Raw genomic sequence first — 24231 nt, 5'->3', positions numbered from 1 at the left:
CACATGGTTTCCAGGTGTTTGCCATTCCATTTGCTCCATTCCGGCCATTATTATTATGAGCCATTCTCCACTGATAGATAGATATATCTATCTAACACACACACACAAAATTATGTGGACACCCCGTTTAAATCAGCAACACCCGTTGCTGACAGGTATAAGATCAAATACACTGCCATGCAATCTCCATAGACAAATGTTGGCAGTAGAATGGCCTCTCTGAACAGAAATATAAACGAAACATGAAACAATTTCTAAGATTTTGCTTAGTTACAGTTCATATAAGGAAATCAGTCAATTTAAATAAGTTCATTAGGCCCTATTCTATGGATTTTACATGACTGGGCAGGGGCGTAGCCATGGGTGGTCGTAGACTCACCCACTTGGGAGCCAGACCCACGCAATAGAGATGAAGGCCCAGCCATTGAGAATTAGTTTTTCCCCACAAAAGGGCTTTATTACAGACAGAAATACTCCTCAGCACCCCTCCCCTCAGACGAGCCCTCAGGTGAAGAAGCCGGATGTGAGCTGGCGTGGTTACACGTATGGCCGGTTGGACATACTGCCAAATTCTTTAAAACAGTGTTTTTATGGTACATCAATGAACATTGAATTCTCTGGCAACAGCTGTGGTGGACATTCCTGCAGTCATCATGAATAATTGCATGCTCCCTCAAAACTTGAGACATCTGTGACAAAACTGCACATTTTAGTGGCCTTTTATTGTCCCCAGCACAAGGTGCACCTGTGTAATGATCGTGCTGTTTAATCAGCTTCTTGGTATGCCACACCTGTCAGGTGTGACATACATGTTGTGTTTATATTTTTGGTGTGTGTGTGTGGATACACATACATTTATATACATACCGTTGAAGTCGGAAGTTTACTGACACCTTAGCCAAATACATTTAAACTCAGCTTTTTACAATTCCTGACATTTAATCCAAGTAAAAATTCCCTGTCTTAGGTCAGTTAGGATCACCACTTTATTTTAAGAATGTGAAATGTCAGAATAATAGTAGAGAGAATGATTTATTTCAGCTTTTATTTCTTTCATCACATTCCCAGTGGGTCAGAAGTTTACATACACTCAATTAGTATTTGGTAGCATTGCCTTTAAATTGTTTAACATGGGTCAAACGTTTCGGGTAGCCTTCCACAAGCTTCCCACAATAAGTTGGGTGAATTTTGGCCCATTCCTCCTGACAGAGCTGGCGTAACTGAGTCAGGTTTGTAAGCCTCCTTGCTCGCGCACGCTTTTTCAGTTTTTCAAATTTTCTATGGGATTGAGGTCAAGGCTTTGTAATGGCCACTCCAATACCTTGACTTTGTTGTCCTTAAGCCATTTTGCCACAACTTTGGAAGTATGCTTGGGGTCATTGTCCATTTGGAAGACCCATTTGCAACCAAGCTTTAACTTCCTGACTGATGTCTTCAGATGTTGCTTCAATATATCCACATAATTCTTACTTCCTCACGATGCCATCTATTTTGTGAAGTGCACCAGTCCCTCCTGCAGCAAAGCACCCCCACAACATGATGCTGCCACCTCCGTGCTTCACGGTTGGGATGGTGTTCTTCGGCTTGCAAGCCTCCCCCTTTTTCCTCCAAACATAACGATGGTCATTATGTCCAAACAGTTCTATTTTTGTTTTATCAGACCAGAGGACATTTCTCCAAAAAGTACGATCTTTATCCCCATGTGCAGTTGCAAACTGCTGAGTGGCCTTTCAGGTTATGTCGATATAGGACACGTTTTATTATGGATATAGATCATTTTGTACCTGTTTCCTCCAGCATCTTCACAAGGACCTTAGTTGTTGTTCTGGGATTGATTTGCACTTTTCGCACCAAAGTACGTTCATCTCTAGGAGACAGAAAGCGTCTCCTTCCTGAGCGGTTTGATGGCTGCCTGGTCCCATGGTGTTTATACTTGCGTACTATTGTTTGTACAGATGAACATGGTACCTTCAGGCGTTTGGAAATTGCTCCCAAGGATAAACCAGACTTGTGGAGGACTACAATTGTTTTTCTGAGGTCTTGGCTGATTTCTTTTGATTTTGTCATGATGTCAAGCAAAGAGGCACTGAGTTTGAAGGTGGGCCTTGAAATACATCCACAGGTACACCTCCAATTGACTCAAATGATGTCAATTAGCCTATCAGAAGCTTCTAAAGCCATGACATTATTTTCTGGAATTTTCCAAGCTGTTTAAAGGCACAGTCAACTTAGTATATGTAAACTTCTGACCCACTGGAATTGTGATTAAGTGAAATAATCTGTCTGTAAACAATTGTTGGAAAACTTACTTGTCATGCACACAGTAGATGTCCTAATCGACTTGCCAAAACTATAGTTTGTTAACAAGAAATTTGTGGAGTGGTTGAAAAACGAGTTCTAAAGGTTTATGTTTGTCTCCTTATGATCAGGTAACTATATCCAATGCAAAAAACATCTACATTTTAAATGGTATTAATTTTATATATGGCTGCACATTTTGGGGAATTTTCAGAGGTGGGAACTTTCCGTGGGAATATATGGGAATTAACGGAAATATATGCAAATTCAAATTAATACCATTTAAATGTAGGTGTTTTTTGCATTGGATATATTTACCTTATCATATGGAGACAGAAACATAAACCTTTTACCTTATCATAAGTAGACATAGTTGCAAATGATTACGTCCTTCCAATAGAAATAAAAAAATAATTATTTATTTACCAATTTAACACTAATTAAATGAGTTGACTCTTCACATGGGATGGTTTCACTGAACAGCAAAAAGGGAATATTGAATGATCCCCAATGATCCATCGCATCTCCCAAAAACTTTTTCAACATGCATCTGTTAAATGACAGTCTAGAAACTAAAGCTTTGGTTGTCTTCCTCAGGCTTCCATGTCTTCTCCCTGGACCTCCTCAATGTCCACCTCTTGAACATCAGACTCTGAGACCTCATCTTCACTGTCACTTTCCAACCTTGTTGAGGATGGCTCGTTGTCAGGCTCAAAAAGCCTCAAATTTGCCCGGGGTGGCTACCAATTTTTCAACCCTTGTATTGGTCACCCTGTTGTGTGCTTTGGTGTGTGTGTGTTCCCAAACAAGGATCAGTTGCGCTCTGAGGCGGCTGATGTTGGTGGGATTTGGAGGATGATGGAGGCAACATTGGAAAGAGCCTCAGATCCACAAAGTTCTTTCCACCAGGTGGCTGATGAGATATGTTGGCACGACTGCCATCTCCATCCTAAAGCCCTTGCTTGGAAGTGTACTTCGCCAGACTGCCAAGAACCTTGCCCTCATCCAGGCCAAAGTGGTGAGACATGATAGTGATGACACCATAGGCCTTGTTGATCTCTGCACCAGACAGGATGCTCTTGCCAGCATACTTGGGGTCCAACATGTACGCTGCGGTGTGTATGTGTTTCAGGCAGAAGTCTTCAGAACTGCAGTTTCCTCTGCTTGAAGAAATGATGAAGTGGGCAGGGCAGTACAGATTTCTTCTCTTACTTATGTAAGCAGTCTGAACATCAGACAGGATGGCATTGTCTCCCTCAATCCGTGCAATGGCTACTGCTATAGGTTTTGGGCTGCTTACCACTCTCTCCCTAAATACATCATCCAGGAGGATCCACTTGATGGGGTTGTCCATATCGGCAGACTGTGATATGGCCATTTCTTGGAGAGACTCCTTCCCCTCCCCAACGGGTCTTGCTGGGCAGCTACAATGTGGTGTTCTTATTCTTCTCACTTTGCTTGATCAGGTAGATGCTGCTATAACTTGATGACCCTTCACATACGTAACCATTTCCTTGTCTCTCTTGTAGAGTGTATCCATTGTTTTCAGTGCCATGAAGTCCTTGAGGACCTCCACTTCAGACCAAGCAGCCTTCATGTCTGTCACCAGTGCAAATACCTTCTGTGGTCCAAGGTCATTGATGACTGCCTTCAGCTCATCTGCAATGTAGAGACTGGTGTGTCTGTTGTCCCTTGTGTCTGTGCTCTTGTAGAATACTGGTTGAGGGGTGGAGATGTAGTTAATTATTCCTTGCACATGAACATTCAACCACCCATCAGAGATGATTGCAATACAGTCTGCTTTCTCTATGATTTGCGTGACCTTCACTAGAACTCTGTTGAACTCTGGTTGGAGGGGTGTATGCTGGGTGAAGAACATTCAGAAATCTCTTCTAATACACATTGCCTGTGGGCATCAGAGGTGAACCAGTTGCATACACAGCTCGAGCAAGACATTCATCAGCATTTCTCTGGCTACGTTCCTCCATTGAGTCAAAAAAACTTCTGATTCCAGGAGGACCATGAGCTGTTGCTATCGATAAGGTGTCTGATGCATCATTTTTACCTCAAATAGAATTAGAGGGACTTTTGTCAGAGGTTGCTTGTTGTGAGCTCTGAGGGAACTTTATGGACTTGGCCAGATGATTCTGCGTCTTTGTTGCATTCTTCACACATGATTTGGCACAGTATTTGCAAATGTACACAGCTTTTCCTTCTACATTAGCTGCAGTTAAATGACTCCACACATCAGATAGTGCCCGTGGCATTTTCCTGTAAAGATTATAAAAAAATTCGTAAAAAAAAACATACAATTCCATGTACAGATAAATAGTTAAGCAGTTAGATTAAACATCTCCTTTGTGAGATAAATGGTTTAAAGTGAAACCATTTATGGACACAGGTGAATTAACACTCCTCAGCTTGCTTGAGCCTGTTAACTAAAACCCACATGGTAGCAAAAACGAACTAGCAGAAATTGTTAACAAGTTAGAAATGATTTAAACACACTTTGCTGTAGGCCACTATTTACTAGTTAACAAAAAAACATGTATGTCATATAACATATATTCACCTCACCCAGTATTGTAATCAAAACTAACCAGAAAGCATGTAGTCCTTGGCTCAGACAGTGTAGTAGTGTGGGCTCAATAGCATTTAATTTAGTGTGCAAGATCTTGAGAATCAGCTGTGCATGTGATGGAAGAATGCACTGTGCATGTAGAGGGTTGCAATTCCATTGAATTGGGGATAGTTTAACCAAAATATGCCACAAGACCTAGAATTGCCTTATGTGTATCCCTCAAAAAAGGTTCACTGTTATAAGCTAACTTTTTTAAATGAATTTAAGCAAAATTCCAGGACTTCCCATGGACAATTTCCGGAAAAATTCTACATTTCACAGTGGGTGCGAGACACTGTGGCTTGTAGGCCTCCAGGTCTCACACCCACTGTGAAATTTGGTGGAGGATCGGTGATGATCTGGGGGTGCTTCAGCAAGGCTGGAATCGGGCAGATTTGTCTTTGTGCAGGACGCATGAATCAAGCCACGTACAAGGTTGTCCTGGAAGAACACTTGTTTTCTTCTGCTCTGACAATGTTCCCCAACTCTGAGGATTATTTTTTCCAGCAGGACAATGCTCCATGCCACACAGCCAGGTCAATCAAGGTGTGGATGGAGGACCACCAGATCAAGACCCTGTCATGGCCAGCCCAATCTCCAGACCTGAACCCCATTGAAAACCTTTGGAATGTGATCAAGAGGAAGATGGATGGTCACAAGCAAAGCCGAGCTGATTGGATTTTAAGCAAAGCCGAGCTGCTTAATGGATGGCCATCAAACAAAGCCGAGCTGCTTGAATTTCTGCGCCAGGAGTGGCATAAAGACACCCAACATCAATGTGAAAGACTGGTGGAGAGCATGCCAAGACGCATGAAAGCTGTGATATTAAAATCAGGGTTATTCCACCAAATATTGATTTCTGAACTCTTCCTAAGTTAAAACATTAGTATTGTGTTGTTTAAAAATGGATATGAACTTATTTTATTTGCATTATTCGAGGTCTGCATCTTTTTTGTTATTTTGACCAGTTGTCATTTTCTGCAAAGAAATGCTCTAAATGACAATATTTTTATTTGGAATTTGGGAGAAATGTTGTGAGTAGTTTATAGAATAAAACAAAAATGTTCATTTTTACCCAAACACATACCTATAAATAGTAAAACCAGAGAAACTGATCATTTTGCAATGGTCACTTACATTTTTTCCAGAGTTGTATAATTGTTTTTTTGTTTCACAAAACAATTTAGTTAACAGGGCTCTTGATCCAGGAGTAGATTTGAATGTCTCTTCTGTACCCAAGAAGCTTGATCTTGACATCTAGCAAGTTAGCAAACCAAATTCATAGCTGGAGCCCTGAGCTGGATATCATTTATTTGACATATCTTACTTTTCTTATAGTTATACTTAACTTGCGGTTATAAGCAGTGGCGTAGCACGCGCCCTGGCAGCCCCAACGAGGCGGGGGTGTCCCCAACCCACAGTATTGAAAATCATACTATCGGTATTTCAAAATACCCCGGTATACAATATCGCCTAACACACAGACACCTACTCTAACCCTTCTCTTTGTTCTAGGTGTTAACTCTAGGTCCCACTATTCAGCTCCGTCAATCAGATCGAACCTCCGGCTTCACCTCGCCCTCCCACTTCAGCAGCCCCTCCTACCCCACCCAGCCGCAGCTCTACCCCCACGTTGACACCCCCGTCAGCCCAGACAGCATGGCCGAGGGCAGTGCCAACCCCGGGGACACAGACTGCGCCTCCAACGCCTCCAGCCTCTCCGCCGTCGCACCTACCCTAGCCAGAGGGGCCTCTGCTCGGATAAAACCGGCCCCGTCGCCCCCCTCTACCTCCAAGCCCTTGATGCTCCCCAGCAGCCAGCAACGCAAGGCCTTAGTCACTCAGGCCAGCGAGGAGGAGGGGAGTCACACACACACCAGCACCCTGAAGCAACTGGCTGTGTCTGGGAGGCAGACGCACTCACACACACTCTCCCGGAGCAGCCCTCGTATGGAGAAAGCGGCGTCACTGGAAGACCCTGTGATTGTCTCTCTGTGAGTGGCCAGAGGGCTGGTTATGTTTTTATATATTGGGTCACACAGGGGTGTCATGCAGTCCACAAATCTGAGGGGCACAAAGTCCCTGAGGATAGCTGGGAGGTCGACAAGTTGCATTTTTCATACACTTGAAACAATTTTTGTTCTGCAATCTAAAGCCATAATTATACTTAATTCTTCGTAAGAAAAAATGTTTATTTTTCTGCATATCTAAGCATACTTCTTGAACTGTGTGTATCCTGACTGGTGGTTATTTGTTATGACTAAAATCTGGGTAAAAGATTGAAAGGAATGTGAGTCTTATTCAGTACATTTAGTAATTGCTCACTTTTCTAAAGTCTACCAACCTTTCCAGCAGGCATGCTAGCTAAGATAGTTAGACAAGCTAGCTACTCTAACTTGATTGCCTGAAATGGCCTCTTGGCAGCTAGTGATGAGATTGGGAACCTATCTGGGCTAGTTAACCTCTCTGGGAAATGTGGGATGCTAGCGTCCGTCGTTAATCCAGCCACATTGTCCGATTTCAAAAAGGCTTTACGGCGAAAGCATAGCATTAGATTATGTTAGGACAGCGCAGAGACAAGAAAAACCACACAGCCATTTTCCAAGCAAGGAGAGGCTTCACAAAAACCAGAAATACAGCTCAAATGAATCACTAACTTTTGATCTTCATCAGATGGCACTCATAGGACTTCATGTTACACAATACATGTATGTTTTGCTCGATAAAGTTCATATTTATATCCAAAAACCCCATTTTACATTGGCGTGTAATGTTCAGAAATGTTTTGCCTCCCAAAACTTCCGGTGAATGAGCACATCAATTTACAGAAATACTCATCATAAAGGTTGATAAAATATTAAACTGTTATTCAAAGAATTATAGATACACTTCTCCTTAATGCAACCGCTGTGTCAGATTTCAAAATAACTTTACAGCGAAAGCACACTTTGCAATAATCTGATTACAGCGCTCAGAGTAGAAACCAAACCCGCCATTTTGTGGAGTCAACAAAACTCAGAAATAACATTATAAATATTCACTTACCTTTGATCTTCGTCGGAATGCACTCCCAGGAATCCCAGTTCCCCAATAAATGTTCATTTGTTTCGATAAAGTCCATATATATGTCCAAATACCTCATTTTTGTTTGCGCGTTTGTTAGAGTACTCCAAATGCACTGTGCTCGCGCAGTTAAGTTCAGACAGAAAGTCGAAAAAGTTATATTACAGACGATGTATAGAATGTCAAACGATGTATAGAATCAATCTTTAGGATGTTTTTATCATTAATATTCCAACTGGACGATTCCTTTGTCTTCAAAAAAGAAAAGGAACACAGCTAACTCTCACGGGAGCGCTCGCCACTGAGCTCATGTCATTTTCTCACTCATCTACTTCCAGGAGCTCTTATTCTCTCCCCATTCACAGTAGAAGCATGAAACAACGTTCTAAAGACTGTTGACATCTAGTGGAAGCCTTAGGAAGTGCAAAATGAACTCTAAGTCACTGTATACTGGATAGGGAATCACTTGAAAAACTACAAACCTCAGATTTCCACACTTCCTGGTTGGATTTCTCTCAGGTTTTTGCCTGCCATATGAGTTCTGTTACACTCTCAGACATCATTCAAACAGTTTTAGAAACTTCAGAGTGTTTCCTATCCAAATCTACTAATGATATGCATATCCTACCTTCTGGGCCCGAGTAGCAGGCAGTTTAATTTGGGCACGTCATTCATCTGAATTTCCGAATACTGCCCCTGTCACTGAAAAGTTAAAGCCAACTTCATAAAAGTGCTATATATTACAGTATTACTGTAAACCATTGTAGACCACTGTAGTATTACAGAGAATCAACAAATTAAACCCTTTTTTTCCCTCCCTTTTTTTCTGGGCAAATCAGAGGGGGCACGTGCGCCCTATGGGCATGACGCCTCTGGGGCCACACTAATATTATTTAGGGCATATATCAGAGGAACTAGTAGTAGAATAACTAAGTTAATTGATACATACTGAGTACTACTAATCTCCTTTCTCCTCCAATTCACATCTTCCTCCTCTTTTCCCTTCTTTCTATTCTCCCCTCTTTCTCCAGGCTGAGAGAGAAGCTGAGGGAGAAACATTCTCGTCATGTAGCTGATCTGAAGGCTTACTACGAGGCAGAGATCAAAGTCCTCCGGGACAAACTGGACCTGAGAGACTTGCCTCACGACCTGGAGCAGAGCAACCACACACTCAGACAGAGGTAGTGGTGGAGAGTGTGGGTGGGTGTGTTTGGGGGAAGGCTGGTGTGTGTGATCTAAGTTGTGGTTGTTGTATTACCAGGTGTGCTCAGCTAGAGCGAGCTCTGTCTGAAGCCAGCAGCCGTATCCAGGAGCTGGAGAACAAGAACACCATCCTGGAGAAACAACTGGTAGGAAACTGTTATACCCTTAGGGGGTGTGTGTGTGTGTGTGTGTGTGTGTGTGTGTGTGTGTGTGTGTGTGTGTGACAAGCTCTGCTGCCTTTTCCAGGCTGACTGGCCAGAGCGCTACGATACAGCCTGCTCCACGGCAACGTCCCTGCAGCAGCGATTGGACGAAAGCAGGCAGTCAGGCAGGGAGAAGGATTCCTCGGCCGGCCGCCTAAGGACCCGGGTCCGACAGCTAGAGGAGGCCTTGGAGAACGCCTGCAGAGAAACACAAGAGAAGGAGGCCAGGAGGGAGAGGGAGTACAAGATGCTGCAGGACGTGAGTTCTGACATTATACCAGACTAGCTAAGTAAACCAACTGAAATCTCTGGTCTCTGACCTGGGAAAGACTACTTTCTAGGTGTTGTAGTTTGGGAGATGTCCTGCAGAACATCTGGAGAACTGTACCTCTACGTCTCTTATTTGAGCAGCTCTTTCAGTACCCGCTGATGTGTGCAAGGGACCTTGTAATAAGCTATTTGGCTGTAGCTCAAAGGTTTAATAGACACACTCGTGTGTGTGTGTGTGTGTGTGTGTGTGTGTGTGTGTGTGTGTGTGGTCATGATGACTCAGGGGTTGTGTGTTTTTGTCTCCCTAGCTTCTGGGAGAGTATGACTCTCTGAAGAAAGACCACGAGGGGGTTAAGGTAACGGAACTATTCTATTAGTATAATCTATTCTCCTTTTCGGTGTTATTCCACCTCAAGAATAACAGGTGACAAGTTGTACTGGTACTAATATTCTAACCTTTTGTTCTCTATCAACAGGACAAACTGGTGTCTACAGAGAACAAGCTGTTTGATGCCAACGAGCAGGTTTCTGAACTAAAAAGGTAACATCGAGCATCTAAGACCTGAAAACCAACATCTACAAGATAGATATTCTAGATAAATCATGACCAGACCTGGGTTAAAAAATAGCCCTATTTGAGTATTTTCAAATAACGTGGTCGAAAGTCTAGTTCTATTTGAAGGTATTTTCAAATACAAGCGTCTGTGTATTTGAGTATTTTCAAATGGATGCCAATACTTTCCAAGTGTATTTCCAAATACATTCCAATATTCAACTACTTGTATTTTCAAAGAGAAAATATCAAAATATTTACTTCGAAATGTCTTTGTCATGATCAGACCTGGGTTCAAAAACGATTTGGGGTATTTCAATTACTTTCAGAGTTAATGTAATTTGTCCATATCGGACATCAGTTGTTGAGTGTTTTTGACACCTCCAGTGTTACCAGAGTGACCACATTTTTTGGGGGGCGATTTATATTTAGAATTGTCACACAAGACAAAAAAAACAACATCCACAAACGGGACAGACACAACAAACAAGGTCAACACCACACAAGGAGCTCCGGCCCATGATAAATAAAAGAAAGGAAAATACAATTGAATGTACAGATTTGGTCAAGCCTCCAACCCATCTCCCACCAACAGCCCGTTGCCATCCTCTCAAACAGCAAAGACGGTCAAAAGGAGAAGCGGGAGGAGAAGAAAGGCCGTATCCACAATACGCATCATAGTAGAAAATGTGTCGTAAGTGCTGAGAATAGAGACTTCACTCCTACTCTCATGGGTCAAAATAAAAGCTATGCATGAAGCCTCTTTAGTCTTAAGTTCCAGTTCCACCTAGTCGACAGATATTTAGGAGAGCTCGTGAGCTGTCTTAACCTGTTAAGTTACCGGCAAGGGTTTTGACAATAGAGAAATGCAGTGAGTCAGTGGTTCCCATGCCACAAGCAATTGCTTTGGAGTTGTTAAAGTGTGTTGATATTTCTATACGATCAATCCATAAATAATCTAGACCAGCATGCAATAGTATCTCTTGCGCTTTTCAAAATTATTTCACATGTAGCCTATTTTATGCCCAAATACTTAGAACCACATGGCTAATAAATAAACATGTTTTTCTTTTGATTATTGAATTAGCTACAGTGCCTTCAGAAAGTATTCGTACCCCTTGACTTAATTCCACATTTTGTTGTTTCAGCCTGAGATCTAAAAGGATTTCATATATTTTTTTTGCACAGCCATCTACAGACAATAGCCCTGTGTGACCGTTTTAAAATGATCCTAAAACCTCTGAGCTGGAAGTTTTTGTTGTCGTCTTAAAACAGGTTTTAACATGATTCCTAGGACCATTTCTCTGATGTTTTGTGGATACGGGCTAAGAGTGACAGATTGAAGAATCCCTTTTGACTGAGAGAAGAGTTATTCTCTTCTCTTGGTGTGACTATCTATTTTGGCAAGCAAAGAATAGATGTATCGTGTGCCAGCTTTTCTTTCTTTGTCAGTGTGTTTTGTCCCAGCACCGGTGGAGATACTGTATTTGACATGTGTCTATCACCCACACACTCTTCCCTGTATCTCTCTGTGGCCCTCCTCCTCAGGGTGATCTGTAAGCTGGAGAGCCAGGTGAATCAGCTAGAGCATGAGAACCAGGCCAGGAGTCGCCAGGCTGTCCACAACCACACACAGCCTTCTGGAGCTGGGTAAGGTCTCCTCTCCTCCACGTATGCATACATGTTGTGCTTCCATTAGGTCCCAAAGCAGGTCTGACTCTAGCTGGTATAATTTTTTTAACCCTCTCCTGTCTCTGTCTGACTCTAGCTGTTGTTACTGTTGTTAACCCTCTCCTGTCTGTCTGTCTGACTCTAGCTGTTGTTACTGTTGTCCCTCTCCAGTCTGTACCACCATCCAGACCTGTTGCTTTCGCCCAGCAAACACCCTTGGCAACCAGAATCCACCTATAGAATTTCTCCTTGCCCTCAAACCGACCAATCACACAGCACCAGGAAGTCTCCCTGTCCTCAAACTGACCAATCGCAGAGTTACAGGATGTCCCCTTGCCCTCAAACCGACCAATCACACAGCACCAGGAAGTCTCCCTGTCCTCAAACTGACCAATCGCAGGGTTACAGGATGTCTCCATGCCCTCAAACTGACCAATCAGGCAGCTCGGGCCACTTTACAGACCACACTGGCAGCAGGAGGTATGGTTGCCGTGTTAATTTTGGAATATCTCCTTTTAATCCCCTTTCCCCTTGATTTAACCCTGATTTAAAAATCGGACCAGTTTAACTCACCTGTGTCCTGTTTTGTCCTGTAGGTGTTTGTCCCCTCCAGAGCGTGAGCAGGACCGGGGTGAGGTCGTGAGGGAGGCTCGGGGGCCTCTGACCCCACTGATGAGGGCCCTGATAGAGCTGGATGAGACCAGAACCACTGAGGACCGGGCCCCCTGTAAGACCAGCCACAGTACCACTGACTCACTCTCACTGGCCTCCAGTAAGACACACTCCTCATCCCACAGTAGGCCCTCCGCTCACTCACTAACTCATTCTCTTCACTCCGTCCTCAGCACGGTGCTAGAACAGTGTAGCATAGCTCAGTCATTTGCTCCAGTCACAAAGTTGGAGGTTGTATTTTCCCCTCAGCCTTTTGGATATGTGTTTTTTAGTTAATCTGAAACCAGCATTTTAAGATTTTCTGTCTCGTGAAAATTGAGTGATTTTTTTTTTTTGCAAACTAACATGATCTTGTCAGTTCTAAGAAAGTTCTCTAAAGTCTACTCTGGTCTTTTGACCGTACCGGTCTTTCAATGAGGTTCACTCTGAATGCATGTGTATCTGTCAATACGTTTACTCATGTTAGTCTGTTTTTGAGCTATATACTTTAACTTATGAGATGATGCTGTGCTGTGGTGGTGTTTGTTGAGATGCAAGACAGATTTCCCCGAAAGGGACACGATTATCATTAACTAGTTGTCTCTATGTATCTGTCTGTGTTGCAGGGCTGGGCAGCCGGAGGCCCACTGTTGGCTTCGTAGAGAGAAACCACAGAGAGCCACCAACACAGGACAGGGGCAAAGCTATGGAGGACAGGGGCGGGACTGGTCATGAGAGTGGTGCGGCCGGATCTGAAAGAGGCATGGTCTGTCTGAATGGAGGCAGGGATGGACCTCCCCAGGGTGTGGCTTCTCCTGGAAGGGCTGCGTCTGGGACATTCAGGGGAGTGTGTCTGCTGAGAGCCCAGAGAAGTCTGTCTCCAGAAGGCCACAGGTCCTCCTCTCTGCCACCCCGCGCCCAGAGGGCCACCTTCCCCCCTACCACACCCAGTGCGTCATGTCATTTTCACTGCTATTTCCTTGTGTAGTTCATTGTGTAGGGTTATTGAACTCATCTACGGTTCTGTTGTTCTAGCTAAGAGAGAGACCCTGATGACGCCTCAGTCGGCTAAATCCAGCCCCAAACGCTGCCCTACAGAGAACTACTCCACTGCCTTTGGCAACCCACCACCACGACAACAGCGGCTACACAACAGGTACGGGTTAAGTACCCCTGGACGACAGGACCGGTCCTTAGCCGAATCTGTGCACCCTTGATTTGTTTTCATCCTGTTCATTACAGGTGTGTCTTCTCCAGCTATTGTGTCTTATTATTCCTGGCGCATTTTCCCTACCGTGTTTGATATGTTTTAGCCTCGGAGTTCAGGTTTGTGATTGTCCGTTTCAGGTTTGATGTGGCATCGGACCAGAGACGCCACTCCTTCCACAACTCCAGCCCCAGGAAGAGACTGTTTTCAGAAGGTAACAGTAACAACATTGTTTACACCACTGACACCTGGTTAGTGTGTTCAGTGGAATACGGTGACTTGCGAAAGTATTCACCCCCTCTTGGCATTTTTCCTATTTTGTTGCTTTACAACCTGGAATTAAAATAGATTTTTTGGGGGGAATTTGTATCATTTGATTTACACAACATGCCTACCACTTTGAAGATGCAAAATTATATTTTTTGTGAAACAAACAAGAAATAACTTGAGCGTGCATAACTATTCACCCCCCAAAGGCAATACTTTGTAGAGCCACCTTTTGCAGCAATTACTGCTGCAAGTCTCTTGGGGTACGTCTCTATAAGCTTGGCACATCATTTTTTCTATATATATATATATATATGTGTGTGTGTGTGTATATGTGTAATAATGACAATTACAACAATACCGAATTAACACTTATTTCAACTTAATATAATACATAAATAATAATCAATTTAGTCTCAAATAAATAATGAAACATGCTGAATTTGGTTAAAATAATGCAAAAACACAGTGTTGGAGAAGAAAGTAAAAGTGCAATATGTGCCATTTAAAAAAAGCTAACGTTTAAGTTCCTTGCTCAGAACATGAGAACATATGGTGGTTCCTTTTAACATGAGTCTTCAATATTCCCAGGTAAGTTTTAGGTTGTAGTTATTATAGGAATTATAGGACTATTTCTCTCTCTTCCATTTGTGTTTCATATACCTTTGACTATTGGATCTTCTTATAGGCACTTTAGTATTGCCAGCCTAATCTCAGGAGTTGATAGGCTTGAAGTCATAAACAGCGCTGTGCGTCCCAGCATTGCTAAGAGCTGCTGTTTGAATGAATGCTTATGAGCCTGTTGCTGCCTACCACCGCTCAGTCAGACTGCTCTATCAAATCATAGACTTAATTATAATATAATAAACACACAGAAATACGAGCCTTAGGTCATTAACATGGTCAAATCCGGAAATTATCATTTCGAAAACAAAACGTTTATTCTTTCAGTGAAATACGGGACCGTTCCGTATTTTATCAAACGGGTGGCATCCATAAGTCTAAATATTGCTGTTACATTGCACAACCTTCAATGTTATGTCATAATTATGTAAAATTCTGGCAAATTAATTATGGTCTTTGTTAGGAAGAAATGGTCTTCACACAGTTCGCAACGAGCCAGGCGGCCCAAACTGCTGCATATAATCTGACTCTGCTTGCATAGAACGCAAGAGAAGTGACACAATTTCCCTAGTTAAAATTGCCTGCTGACATGAATTTCTTTTAACTAAATATGCAGGTTTAAAAATATATACTTGTGTATTGATTTTAAGAAAGGAATTGATGTTTATGGTTAGGTACATTGGTGCAACGACAGTGCTTTTTTTCGCGAATGCGCTTGTTAAATAATCACCCGTTTGGTAAAGTAGGCTGTGATTTGATGATAAATTAACAGGCACCGCATTTAATTATTTGCAATGCAGGACAAGCTAGTTAACTTGTTATGGATAGGGGGCACTATTTTCACGGCCGGATAAAAAACGTACCCGATTTAATCTGGTTATTACTCCTGCCCAGAAACTAGAATATGCATATAATTAGTAGCTTTGGATAGAAAACACTCCAAAGTTTCTAAAACTGTTTGAATGGTGTCTGTGAGTATAACAGAACTCAAATGGCAGGCCAAAACCTGAGAAGATTCTGTACAGGAAGTACCCTGTCTGACCATTTCTTGGCCTTCTTTGTCATCTCTATCCAAAACAAAGGATCTCTGCTGTAACGTGACATTTTCTAAGGCTCCCATAGGCTCTCAGAAGGCGCCAGAACGTTGAATGATGACTTTGCAGCCCATGGCTGAAAAACGGTATCGCATTTGGATAGTGGTCGATCTGAGAACAATGAGACGGGCGTGCACGTGAAGAGTGCATTTTAGATTATCAGTCTTTGAACGAAAACAACGACTCCCGGTCGGAATATTATCGCTATTTTACGAGAAAAATCGCATAAAAATTTATTTTTAAACAGCGTTTGACATGCTTCGAAGTACGGTAATGGAATATTTTGAATTTTTTTGTCACGATACGCGTCTGCCTTCGTTACCCTTCGGATAGTGTCTTGAACGCACGAACAAAACGCTGCTATTTGGATATAACTATGGATTATTTGGAACCAAACCAACATTTGTTGTTGAAGTAGAAGTCCTGGGAGTGCATTCTGACGAAGAATAGCAAAGGTAATCCAATTTTTCTTATAGTAAATCTGAGTTTCGTGAGTACCAAATTTGGTGGGTGTCAAAATAGCTAGCCCGTGATGGCGAGCTATCTACTCAGAATATTGCAAAATGTGCTTTCACCGAAAAGCTATTTTAAAATCGGACACCGCGATTGCATAAAAGAGTTCTGTATCTATAATTCTTTAAATAATTGTTATGTTTTTTGAACGTTTATCGTGAGTAATTTAGTAAATTCACCAGAAGTGTTCGGTGGGAATGCTAGTTCTGAACGTCACATGCTAATGTAAAAAGCTGTTTTTTTTATATAAATATGAACTTAATTGAACAAAACATGCATGTATTGTATAACATAATGTCCTAGGAGTGTCATCTGATGATCATCAAAGGTTAGTGCTGCATTTAGCTGTGGTTTTGGTTTTTGTGACATTATATGCTAGCTTGAAAAATGGGTGTCTGATTATTTCTGGCTGGGTACTCTCCTGACATAATCTAATGTTTTGCTTTCGTTGTAAAGCCTTTTTGAAATCGGACAGTGTGGTTAGATAAAGGAGAGTCTTTAAAATGCTGTAAAATAGTCATATGTTTGAAAAATTGAAGTTTTCGGATTTTCGAGGAGTTTGTATTTCGCGCCACGCCCAATCATTGGATATTGGAGCGGTGTTCCGCTAGCAGAACGTCTAGATGTGAGAGGTTAAACTAGTAATATCATCAACCATGTGCAGTTAACTAGTGATTATGTAAAGATTGATTGTTTTTTATAAGGTAAGTTTAATGCTAGCTCGCAACTTACCTTGGCTCCTTGCTGCACTGGCGTAACAGGTGGTCAGCCTGCCATGCAGTCTCCTCGTGGAGTGCAATGTAATCGGCCATAATCGGCATCCAAAAATGCCAATTACCGATTGTTATGAAAACTTGAAATCGGCCCTAATTAATCGGTCAACCTCTAATTTAAATGTTTCCCCTTAAACCACTCAAATGTTGCTTTAGCAGTATGCTTAGGCTCATTGTCCTGCTGGAAGGTGAACCTCCATCCCAGTCTCAAATCTCTGGAAGACTGAAACAGGTTTCCCTCAAGAATTTCCCTGTATTTAGCGCCATCCATCATTTCTTCAATTTTGACCAGTTTCCAGTCCCTGCCGATGGAAAAACATCCTCACAGCATGATGCTGCCACCACCATGCTTCACTTTGGGGATGGTTTTCTCGGGGTGATGAGAGGTGTTGGGTTTGCACCAGACATAGCGTTTTCCTTGATGGCCAAAAAGCTCAATTCTAGTCTCATCTGACCAAAGTAGCTTCTTCCATATGTTTGGGGAGTCTCCCACATGCCTTTTAGCGAACACCAAATGTGTTTGCTTATTTTTATCTTTAACCTGTTGAGGACAGACGTTCCGCTAGCGGAACCCCTAGCCAATGGCATTGCACGGCGCGAAATACAAAACCAACTAAAATACCACAATTCAATTTTCTCAAACAATCAACTATTTTACACCATTTTAAAGATAAGACTTTCGTTAATCTAACCACATTGTCCGATTTCAAAAAGGTTTTACAGCGAAAGCAACACATTAGATTATGTTAGGAGAGTACATAGACACAAATAATCACACAGCCATTTTCCAAGCAAGCATATATGTCACATAAACCCAAACCACAGCTAAATGCAGCACTAACCTTTGATCTTCATCAGATGACACTCCTAGGACATTATGTTATACAATACATGCATGTTTTGTTCAATCAAGTTCATATTTATATCAAAAACCAGCTTTTTACATTAGCATGTGATGTTCAGAACTAGCATACCCACCAAAAACTTCCGGTGAATTTACTAAATTACTCATGATAAACGTTGACAAAATACATAACAATTATTTTAAGAATTATAGATACAGAACTCCTTTACGCAATCGCGGTGTCAGATTTTAAAATAGCTTTTCAGCGAAAGCACATTTTGCAATATTCTGAGTACATAGCTCGGCCATCACGGCTAGCTATTTTGACACCCACCAAGTTTGGGGCTCACTAAACTCAGAATTACTATTAGAAAAATTGGATTACCTTTGCTGTTCTTCGTCAGAATGCACTCCCAGGACTTCTACTTCAACAACAAATGTTGTTTTGGTTCCAAATAATCCATAGTTATATTCAAATAGCTCCGTTTTGTTCGTGCGCTCAGGTCACTATCCGAAGGGTGACGCGCGAGCCCATTTCGTGAAAAAAAATAATATATATATTCCATTACCGTACTTAGAAGCATGTCAAACGCTGTTTAAAATCAATTTTTATGCTATTTTTCTCGTAAAATAGCGATAATATTCCAACCGGGCAACGTTGTATTCATTCAAAGGCTGAAAGAAAATAATGGAGTAGTCTCGTGAACGCGCATCTCAGTCTCACTGTCCCCAGGCTGACCACTTACAAATTCGGCTGCTGTTCTTTGCCCAGAGACAGCAGACACCCCATTCCACTTTCTGGCGGCTTTAGAGAGCCAATGGAAGCCTTAGAAAATGTCACGTTACAGCACAGATGCTGTATTTTTAATAGAGATGCAACAGAAGGACAACAAATTGTCAGACACTGCACTTCCTGTATGGAATCTTCTCAGGTTTTGGCCTGCCATATGAGTTCTGTTATACTCACAGACACCATTCAAACAGTTTTAGAAACTTTAGAGTGTTTTCTATCCAAATCTACTAATTATATGCATATTCTAGTTTCTGGGCAGGAGTAATAACCAGATTAAATCGGGTACGTTTTTTATCCGGCCGTGAAAATACTCCTTGCCTGGTCTGTGAGTTTTGGTGGGCGGCCCTCTCTTGGCAGGTTTGTTGTGGTGCCATATTCTTTCCATTTTTTAAATAATGGATTTAATGGTGCTCCGTGGGATGTTCAAAGTTTCAGATATTTTTTTATAACCCAACATTGATCTGTACTTCTCCACAACTTTGTCCCTGACCTGTTTGGAGAGCTCCTTGGTCTTCATAGTTCCGCTTGCTTGGTGGTGCCTCTTGCTTAGTGGTGTTGCAGACTCTGGGGCCTTTCAGAACAGGCGTTTCTCTGCTGAGATCATGTGACAGATCATGTGACACTTAGATTGCACATAGGTGGACTTAATTAGTTAAATAATGTGACTTCTGAAGGTAATTGGTTGCACCAGATCTTATTTAAGGGCTTCATAGCAAAGGGGGTGAATACATATGCACGCACCATTTTTAAGATTTTTTTTTGTTGTCATTTTTTGAAACAAGTTATTTTTTTGAATTTCACTTCACTAATTTGGACTATTTTGTGTATGTCCATTTACATGAAATCCAAATAAAAATACATTTAAATTAGAGGTTGTAATGCAACAAAATAGGAAAAATGCCAAGGGAGTGAATACTTTTGCAAGGCACTGTAGTTCCCTGACACTACTACCCTCTTTCTCTCTCTCTCTCTCCTCCAGCCACCCAGCGGTCATCTGGTGGTTCAGTTGAGTCATCGGGCAGTGTTGAGCCCCAGGAGGGGGTGTGTGGGCTGGGCTGGGAGGAGCAGGGGGCTGGGGGGTCAGGCTCAGACCTCCAGGACCCCGGGACAGACCTACAGACCAGTCTCCACTCCCTGGCCGACGCTGAGAGGCTGTTTGACGAGCTCACTATGGAGAAACAACAGGTGAGACAGACTGTTACAAGGCTCTTGTTATTAATCTCGACCCTCACAATTAGAGGTCGACCGATTATGATTTTTCAACACCGATCACGATTATTGGAGGACCAAAAAAGCCGATACCGATTAATCTTCCTATTTATTTTTTTTATTTTTTTTTATTTCTTCTTCTTCGTCTTCATCTTCTTCTTCTTCTTCTTAATTTATTTGTAATAATGACAATTACAACAATACTGAATGAACACTTATTTTAACTTAATATAATACATCAATAAAATCAATTTAGCCTCAAATAAATAATGAAACATGTTCAATTTGATTTAAATAATGCAAAAACAAAGTGTTGGAGAAGAAAGTAAAAGTGCAATATGTGCCATGTAAGAAAGCTAACGTTCAAGTTCCTTGCTCAGAACATGAGAACATATGAAAGCTGGTGGTTCCTTTTAACATGAGTCTTCAATATTCCCAGGTAAGATGTTTTAGGTTGTAGTTATTATAGGAATTATAGGACTATTTCTCTCTATACGATTTGTATTTCATATACCTTTGACTATTGGATCTTCTTATAGGCACTTTAGTATTGCCAGTGTAACAGTATAGCTTCCGTCCCTCTCCTCGCTCCTACCTGGGCTTGAACTAGGAACACATCGACAACAGCCACCCTCGAAGCAGCGTTACCCATGTAGAGGAAGGGAAAAAACGACTCCAAGTCTCAGAGCGAGTGACGTTTGAAACGCTATTAGCGCGCACCCAGCTAACTAGCTAGCCATTTCACATGGGTTACACCAGCCTAATCTTGGGAGTTGATAGGCTTGAAGTCATAAACAGCGCAATGCATTGCGAAGGGCTGCTTTGAATGCTATTTTGAATGAATGCTTACGAGCCTGCTGCTGCCTACCATCGCTCAGTCAGACTGCTCGATCAAATCATAGACTTAATTATAACATAATAACACACAGAAACATGAGCCTTAGGTCATTAATATGGTCGAATCCGGAAACTATCATCTCGAAAACAAAACGTTATTCCTGTTACATTGCACACCCTTCAGTGTTATGTCATAATTACGTAAAAAATTGACAAATTACCCAAAGTGTTGCATATACCCTGACTGCGTGCAATGAACGCAAAATGACACAATTTCACCTGGTTAATATTGCCTGCTAACCTGGATTTCATTTAGCTAAATATGCAGGTTTAAAAAATATATACTTCTGTGTATTGATTTTAAGAAAGGCATTGATGTTTATGGTTAGGTACAGTCGTGCAACGATTGTGCTTTTTTCGCAAATGCGCTTTTCTTAAATCATCCCCCGTTTGGCGAAGTCGGCTGTCTTTGTTAGGAAGAAATAGTATTCACACAGTTCGCAACGAGCCAGGCGGCCCAAACTGCTGCATATACTGACTCTGTTTGCAAGAGAAGTGACACATTTTCCCTAGTTAAAAGAAATTCATGTTAGCAGGCAATATTAACTAAATATGCAGGTTGGCTCAGTTGGTAGAGCATGGTGTTTGCAACGCCAGGGTTGTGGGTTCGATTCCCACGGGGGACCAGTATGGGGGGGGAAAAGTATGAAATGTATGCATTCACTACTGTAAGTCGCTCTGGATAAGAGCGTCTGCTAAATGACTAAAATGTAAAATGTAAAAATATATACTTGTGTATTGATTTTAAGAAAGGCATTGATGTTTATGGTTGGAGCAACGTGTACCTAAGCGATTATATGCAACGCAGGACAGGCTAGATAAACTAGTAATATCATCAACCATGTGTAGTTAACTAGTGATTATGATTGATTGTTTTTTATAAGATAAGTTTAATGCTAGCAAGCAACTTACCTTAGCTTCTTACTGCATTCGAGTAACCTCGTGGAGTGCAATGTAAAGCAGGTGGTTAGAGCGTTGGACTAGTTAACCGTAAGGTTGCAAGATTGAATCCCTGAGCTGACAAGGTAAAAATCTGTCTTTCTGCCCCTGAACAAGGCAGTTAATTCACCGTTCCTAGGCCGTCATTGAAAATGAGAATGTGCTCTTAACCGACTTACCTAGTTAAATAAAGGTCTAACAAAACAAAAAAATCTGCCAAATCGGCGTCCAAAAATAACGATTTCCGATTGTTATGAAAACTTGAAATCGGCCCTAATTAATCCGCCATTCCGATTAATCAGTCGACCTCTACTCACAATAGACTATGACCGGGACATGCCGCTCACTAGCGATGTACAATATCAACAAGACCAAGCACAAAATGCCTTTTACCCATAAACCCCTAGCCCTACCCAGAGACATCTGTAAAGATTGCATGACCATAAGCAATGTAATGGAATTGGTCTACCAGAGCACCCTGTGGGTGTAGCGAAATGATTGTGTTCCTAGCTCCAACAGTGCAATTATATCTAACAATTCACACAAATCTAAAAGTACAACTATGGAATTAAGAAATATATAATATTAGGACAATCAATGTCGGAGTCCAGAGTATAAATATAGTGCATTCGGAAAGTATTCAGACCCCTTGACGACTTCCACATTTTGTTATGTTACAGCCTTATTGTAAAATGTATTAAATAGTTTTTTCCCCTCATCGATATACACACAACACCTCATAAAGACAAAGCAACAACAGGTTTTTAGAAATGGTTGCGAGTTTATATAAATAAATAAAAAATGATTGCACATTTAAATAAGTATTCAGACCCTTTACTCAGTACTTTGTTGGAACACCTTTGGCAGCGATTAGAGCCTTCTTGGAATGAGTAGGTGTGTCCAAACTTTTGACTGGTACTGTGTGTGTGTGTGTGTGTGTGTGTGTGTGTGTGTGTGTGTGTGTGTGTGTGTGTGTGTGTGTGTGTGTGTGTGTGTGTGTGTGTGATGGGATGTATCAAGAGTTTGTGGATAGAATATTTAGTATATCTGTAGGATAGAATAGTATATATACAGCAATAGTTGAATAGGATTGCTTTGCCTAGAATACGGTATGTACAAATTAAATGAGTAGGAGGCTGGCTAGTGATGGCTATTTAACAGTCTGATGGCCTTGAGATTGAAAAACAGCTTGGTCTCAGCTTTGATGCACCTGTACTGACCTCGCCTTTTGGATGATAGCAGGGTGAACAGGCCGTGGCTCGGGTGGTTGATGTCCTGGATGATATTTTGGTCTTTCCTGTGACATCGGGTGCTGTAGATATCCTGGAGGGCAGGCAGTGTACCCTTTGTGATGTGTTGTGCAGACCGCACACCCTCTGGAGAGCCCTGCGGTTGCGTGCGGTGCAGTTGCCGTACCACCAGGCGGTGATACAGGGTGCATCTGTAAAAGTTTGTGAGGGTCTTAGGGGCCAAGCCAAATTTATTCAGCCTCCTGTTGTGGGTGGACCATTTCAGATTGTCTGTGATGTGTACACCGAGGAACTTGAAGCTTTTCACCTTCTCCACTTCTCCACAAGCTCCCCGTTGATGTGGATGAGGGTATGCTCCCTCTGCTGTCTCCTGAAGTCCACGATCAGCTCCTGGGTTTTGTTGAGCTTGAGTGCAAGGTTATTTTCCTGGCACCACTCCGCCTGGGCCCTCACCTCCTCCCTGTAGGCTGTCTCGTCATTGTTGGTGATCAGGCCTACCACTGTTGTGACGTCTGCAAACTTGATGATTGAGTTGGAGGCATGCGTGCGTGGCGACGAGGTCATGGGTGAACAGGGAGTACAGGAGGGGGCTGAGCACGCACCCTTGTGGGGCCCCTGTGTTGAGAATCAGCATAGTGGAGGTGTTGTTTCCTACCTTCACCACCTGGGGGTGGCCCATCAGGAAGTCCAGGACCCTGTTGCACCTGGTGTTGAAGGCTGAGCTGTAGTCGATGATGTAGTTCTATTTTATTGATGGCATATATCTATCAATGACAGAGGCAGTCCTTTGACATCACACCTCACTAATCTCTATTGGATCTGTTCTACAGTATTACCTGGCTTTATGATTTTACAGCCACTACTCTCTCAATGATGTCTATTTATAGCTGGGTTCATATATCCCCCCTTCTTTCCTGTCCTACTCTGTCCTTTCCAGCCCTGTCCTGCCTCTCCTGCTCTGTTATGACTGAGGGGTGCTAATTCCTTTCTCCGGCCCTTTACCCTTCAGCAGCCTTAAGTATACTCCCGCCTCTGCCTAGGGCAACACACACCGCAGCATGGCCTGCCTGCTTGGTTCATCTGATTTAATCTGAGTGCTGTGAAATTGTTGGTCAGTTTATATATTTATTTATGTAATTAATTCATTTGGGTGTGTTTTGTGCAGATTGAGTCAGCGTTGAGCCGGATGCCTGGATCTGGTGGGAGGGTGAGCCTGCAGACCAGGTTAGATGAGGTAAGGTCACAGTCACACGCACCAAACCATGCAAGACCTCATTACATATTAGTGA

The 24231-nt window shown here is 42.2% G+C and overlaps 1 protein-coding gene across 2 annotated transcripts in view; it reads left to right on the top strand.

Moving 5' to 3' along the window:
• LOC106562457 (M-phase phosphoprotein 9) overlaps positions 1-24231 on the top strand; it is a 36002-nt gene that overhangs the window by 7574 nt on the left and 4197 nt on the right. The window contains exons 9-22 of one of the 2 annotated variants that reach the window (XM_014127364.2): positions 6434-6912; positions 9013-9162; positions 9243-9330; positions 9431-9646; positions 9966-10013; positions 10134-10198; positions 11759-11860; positions 12053-12361; positions 12478-12608; positions 13159-13482; positions 13568-13688; positions 13880-13953; positions 19627-19832; positions 24108-24176. In XM_014127364.2, coding sequence (XP_013982839.2) covers positions 6434-6912; positions 9013-9162; positions 9243-9330; positions 9431-9646; positions 9966-10013; positions 10134-10198; positions 11759-11860; positions 12053-12361; positions 12478-12608; positions 13159-13482; positions 13568-13688; positions 13880-13953; positions 19627-19832; positions 24108-24176 — 2382 coding nt within the window. Of the gene's footprint in view, positions 1-6433; positions 6913-9012; positions 9163-9242; positions 9331-9430; positions 9647-9965; positions 10014-10133; positions 10199-11758; positions 11861-12052; positions 12362-12477; positions 12654-13158; positions 13483-13567; positions 13689-13879; positions 13954-19626; positions 19833-24107; positions 24177-24231 lie in introns of both variants that reach the window. The other variant, XM_014127356.2, reaches the window with a different exon arrangement.

This window comes from Salmo salar, chromosome ssa01, assembly GCF_905237065.1.
Source record: "Salmo salar chromosome ssa01, Ssal_v3.1, whole genome shotgun sequence".
NCBI lineage: Eukaryota > Metazoa > Chordata > Actinopteri > Salmoniformes > Salmonidae > Salmo > Salmo salar.
Note: the sequence above shows the minus strand (reverse complement) of the source record. Positions and strands in the feature narration are given on the sequence as shown.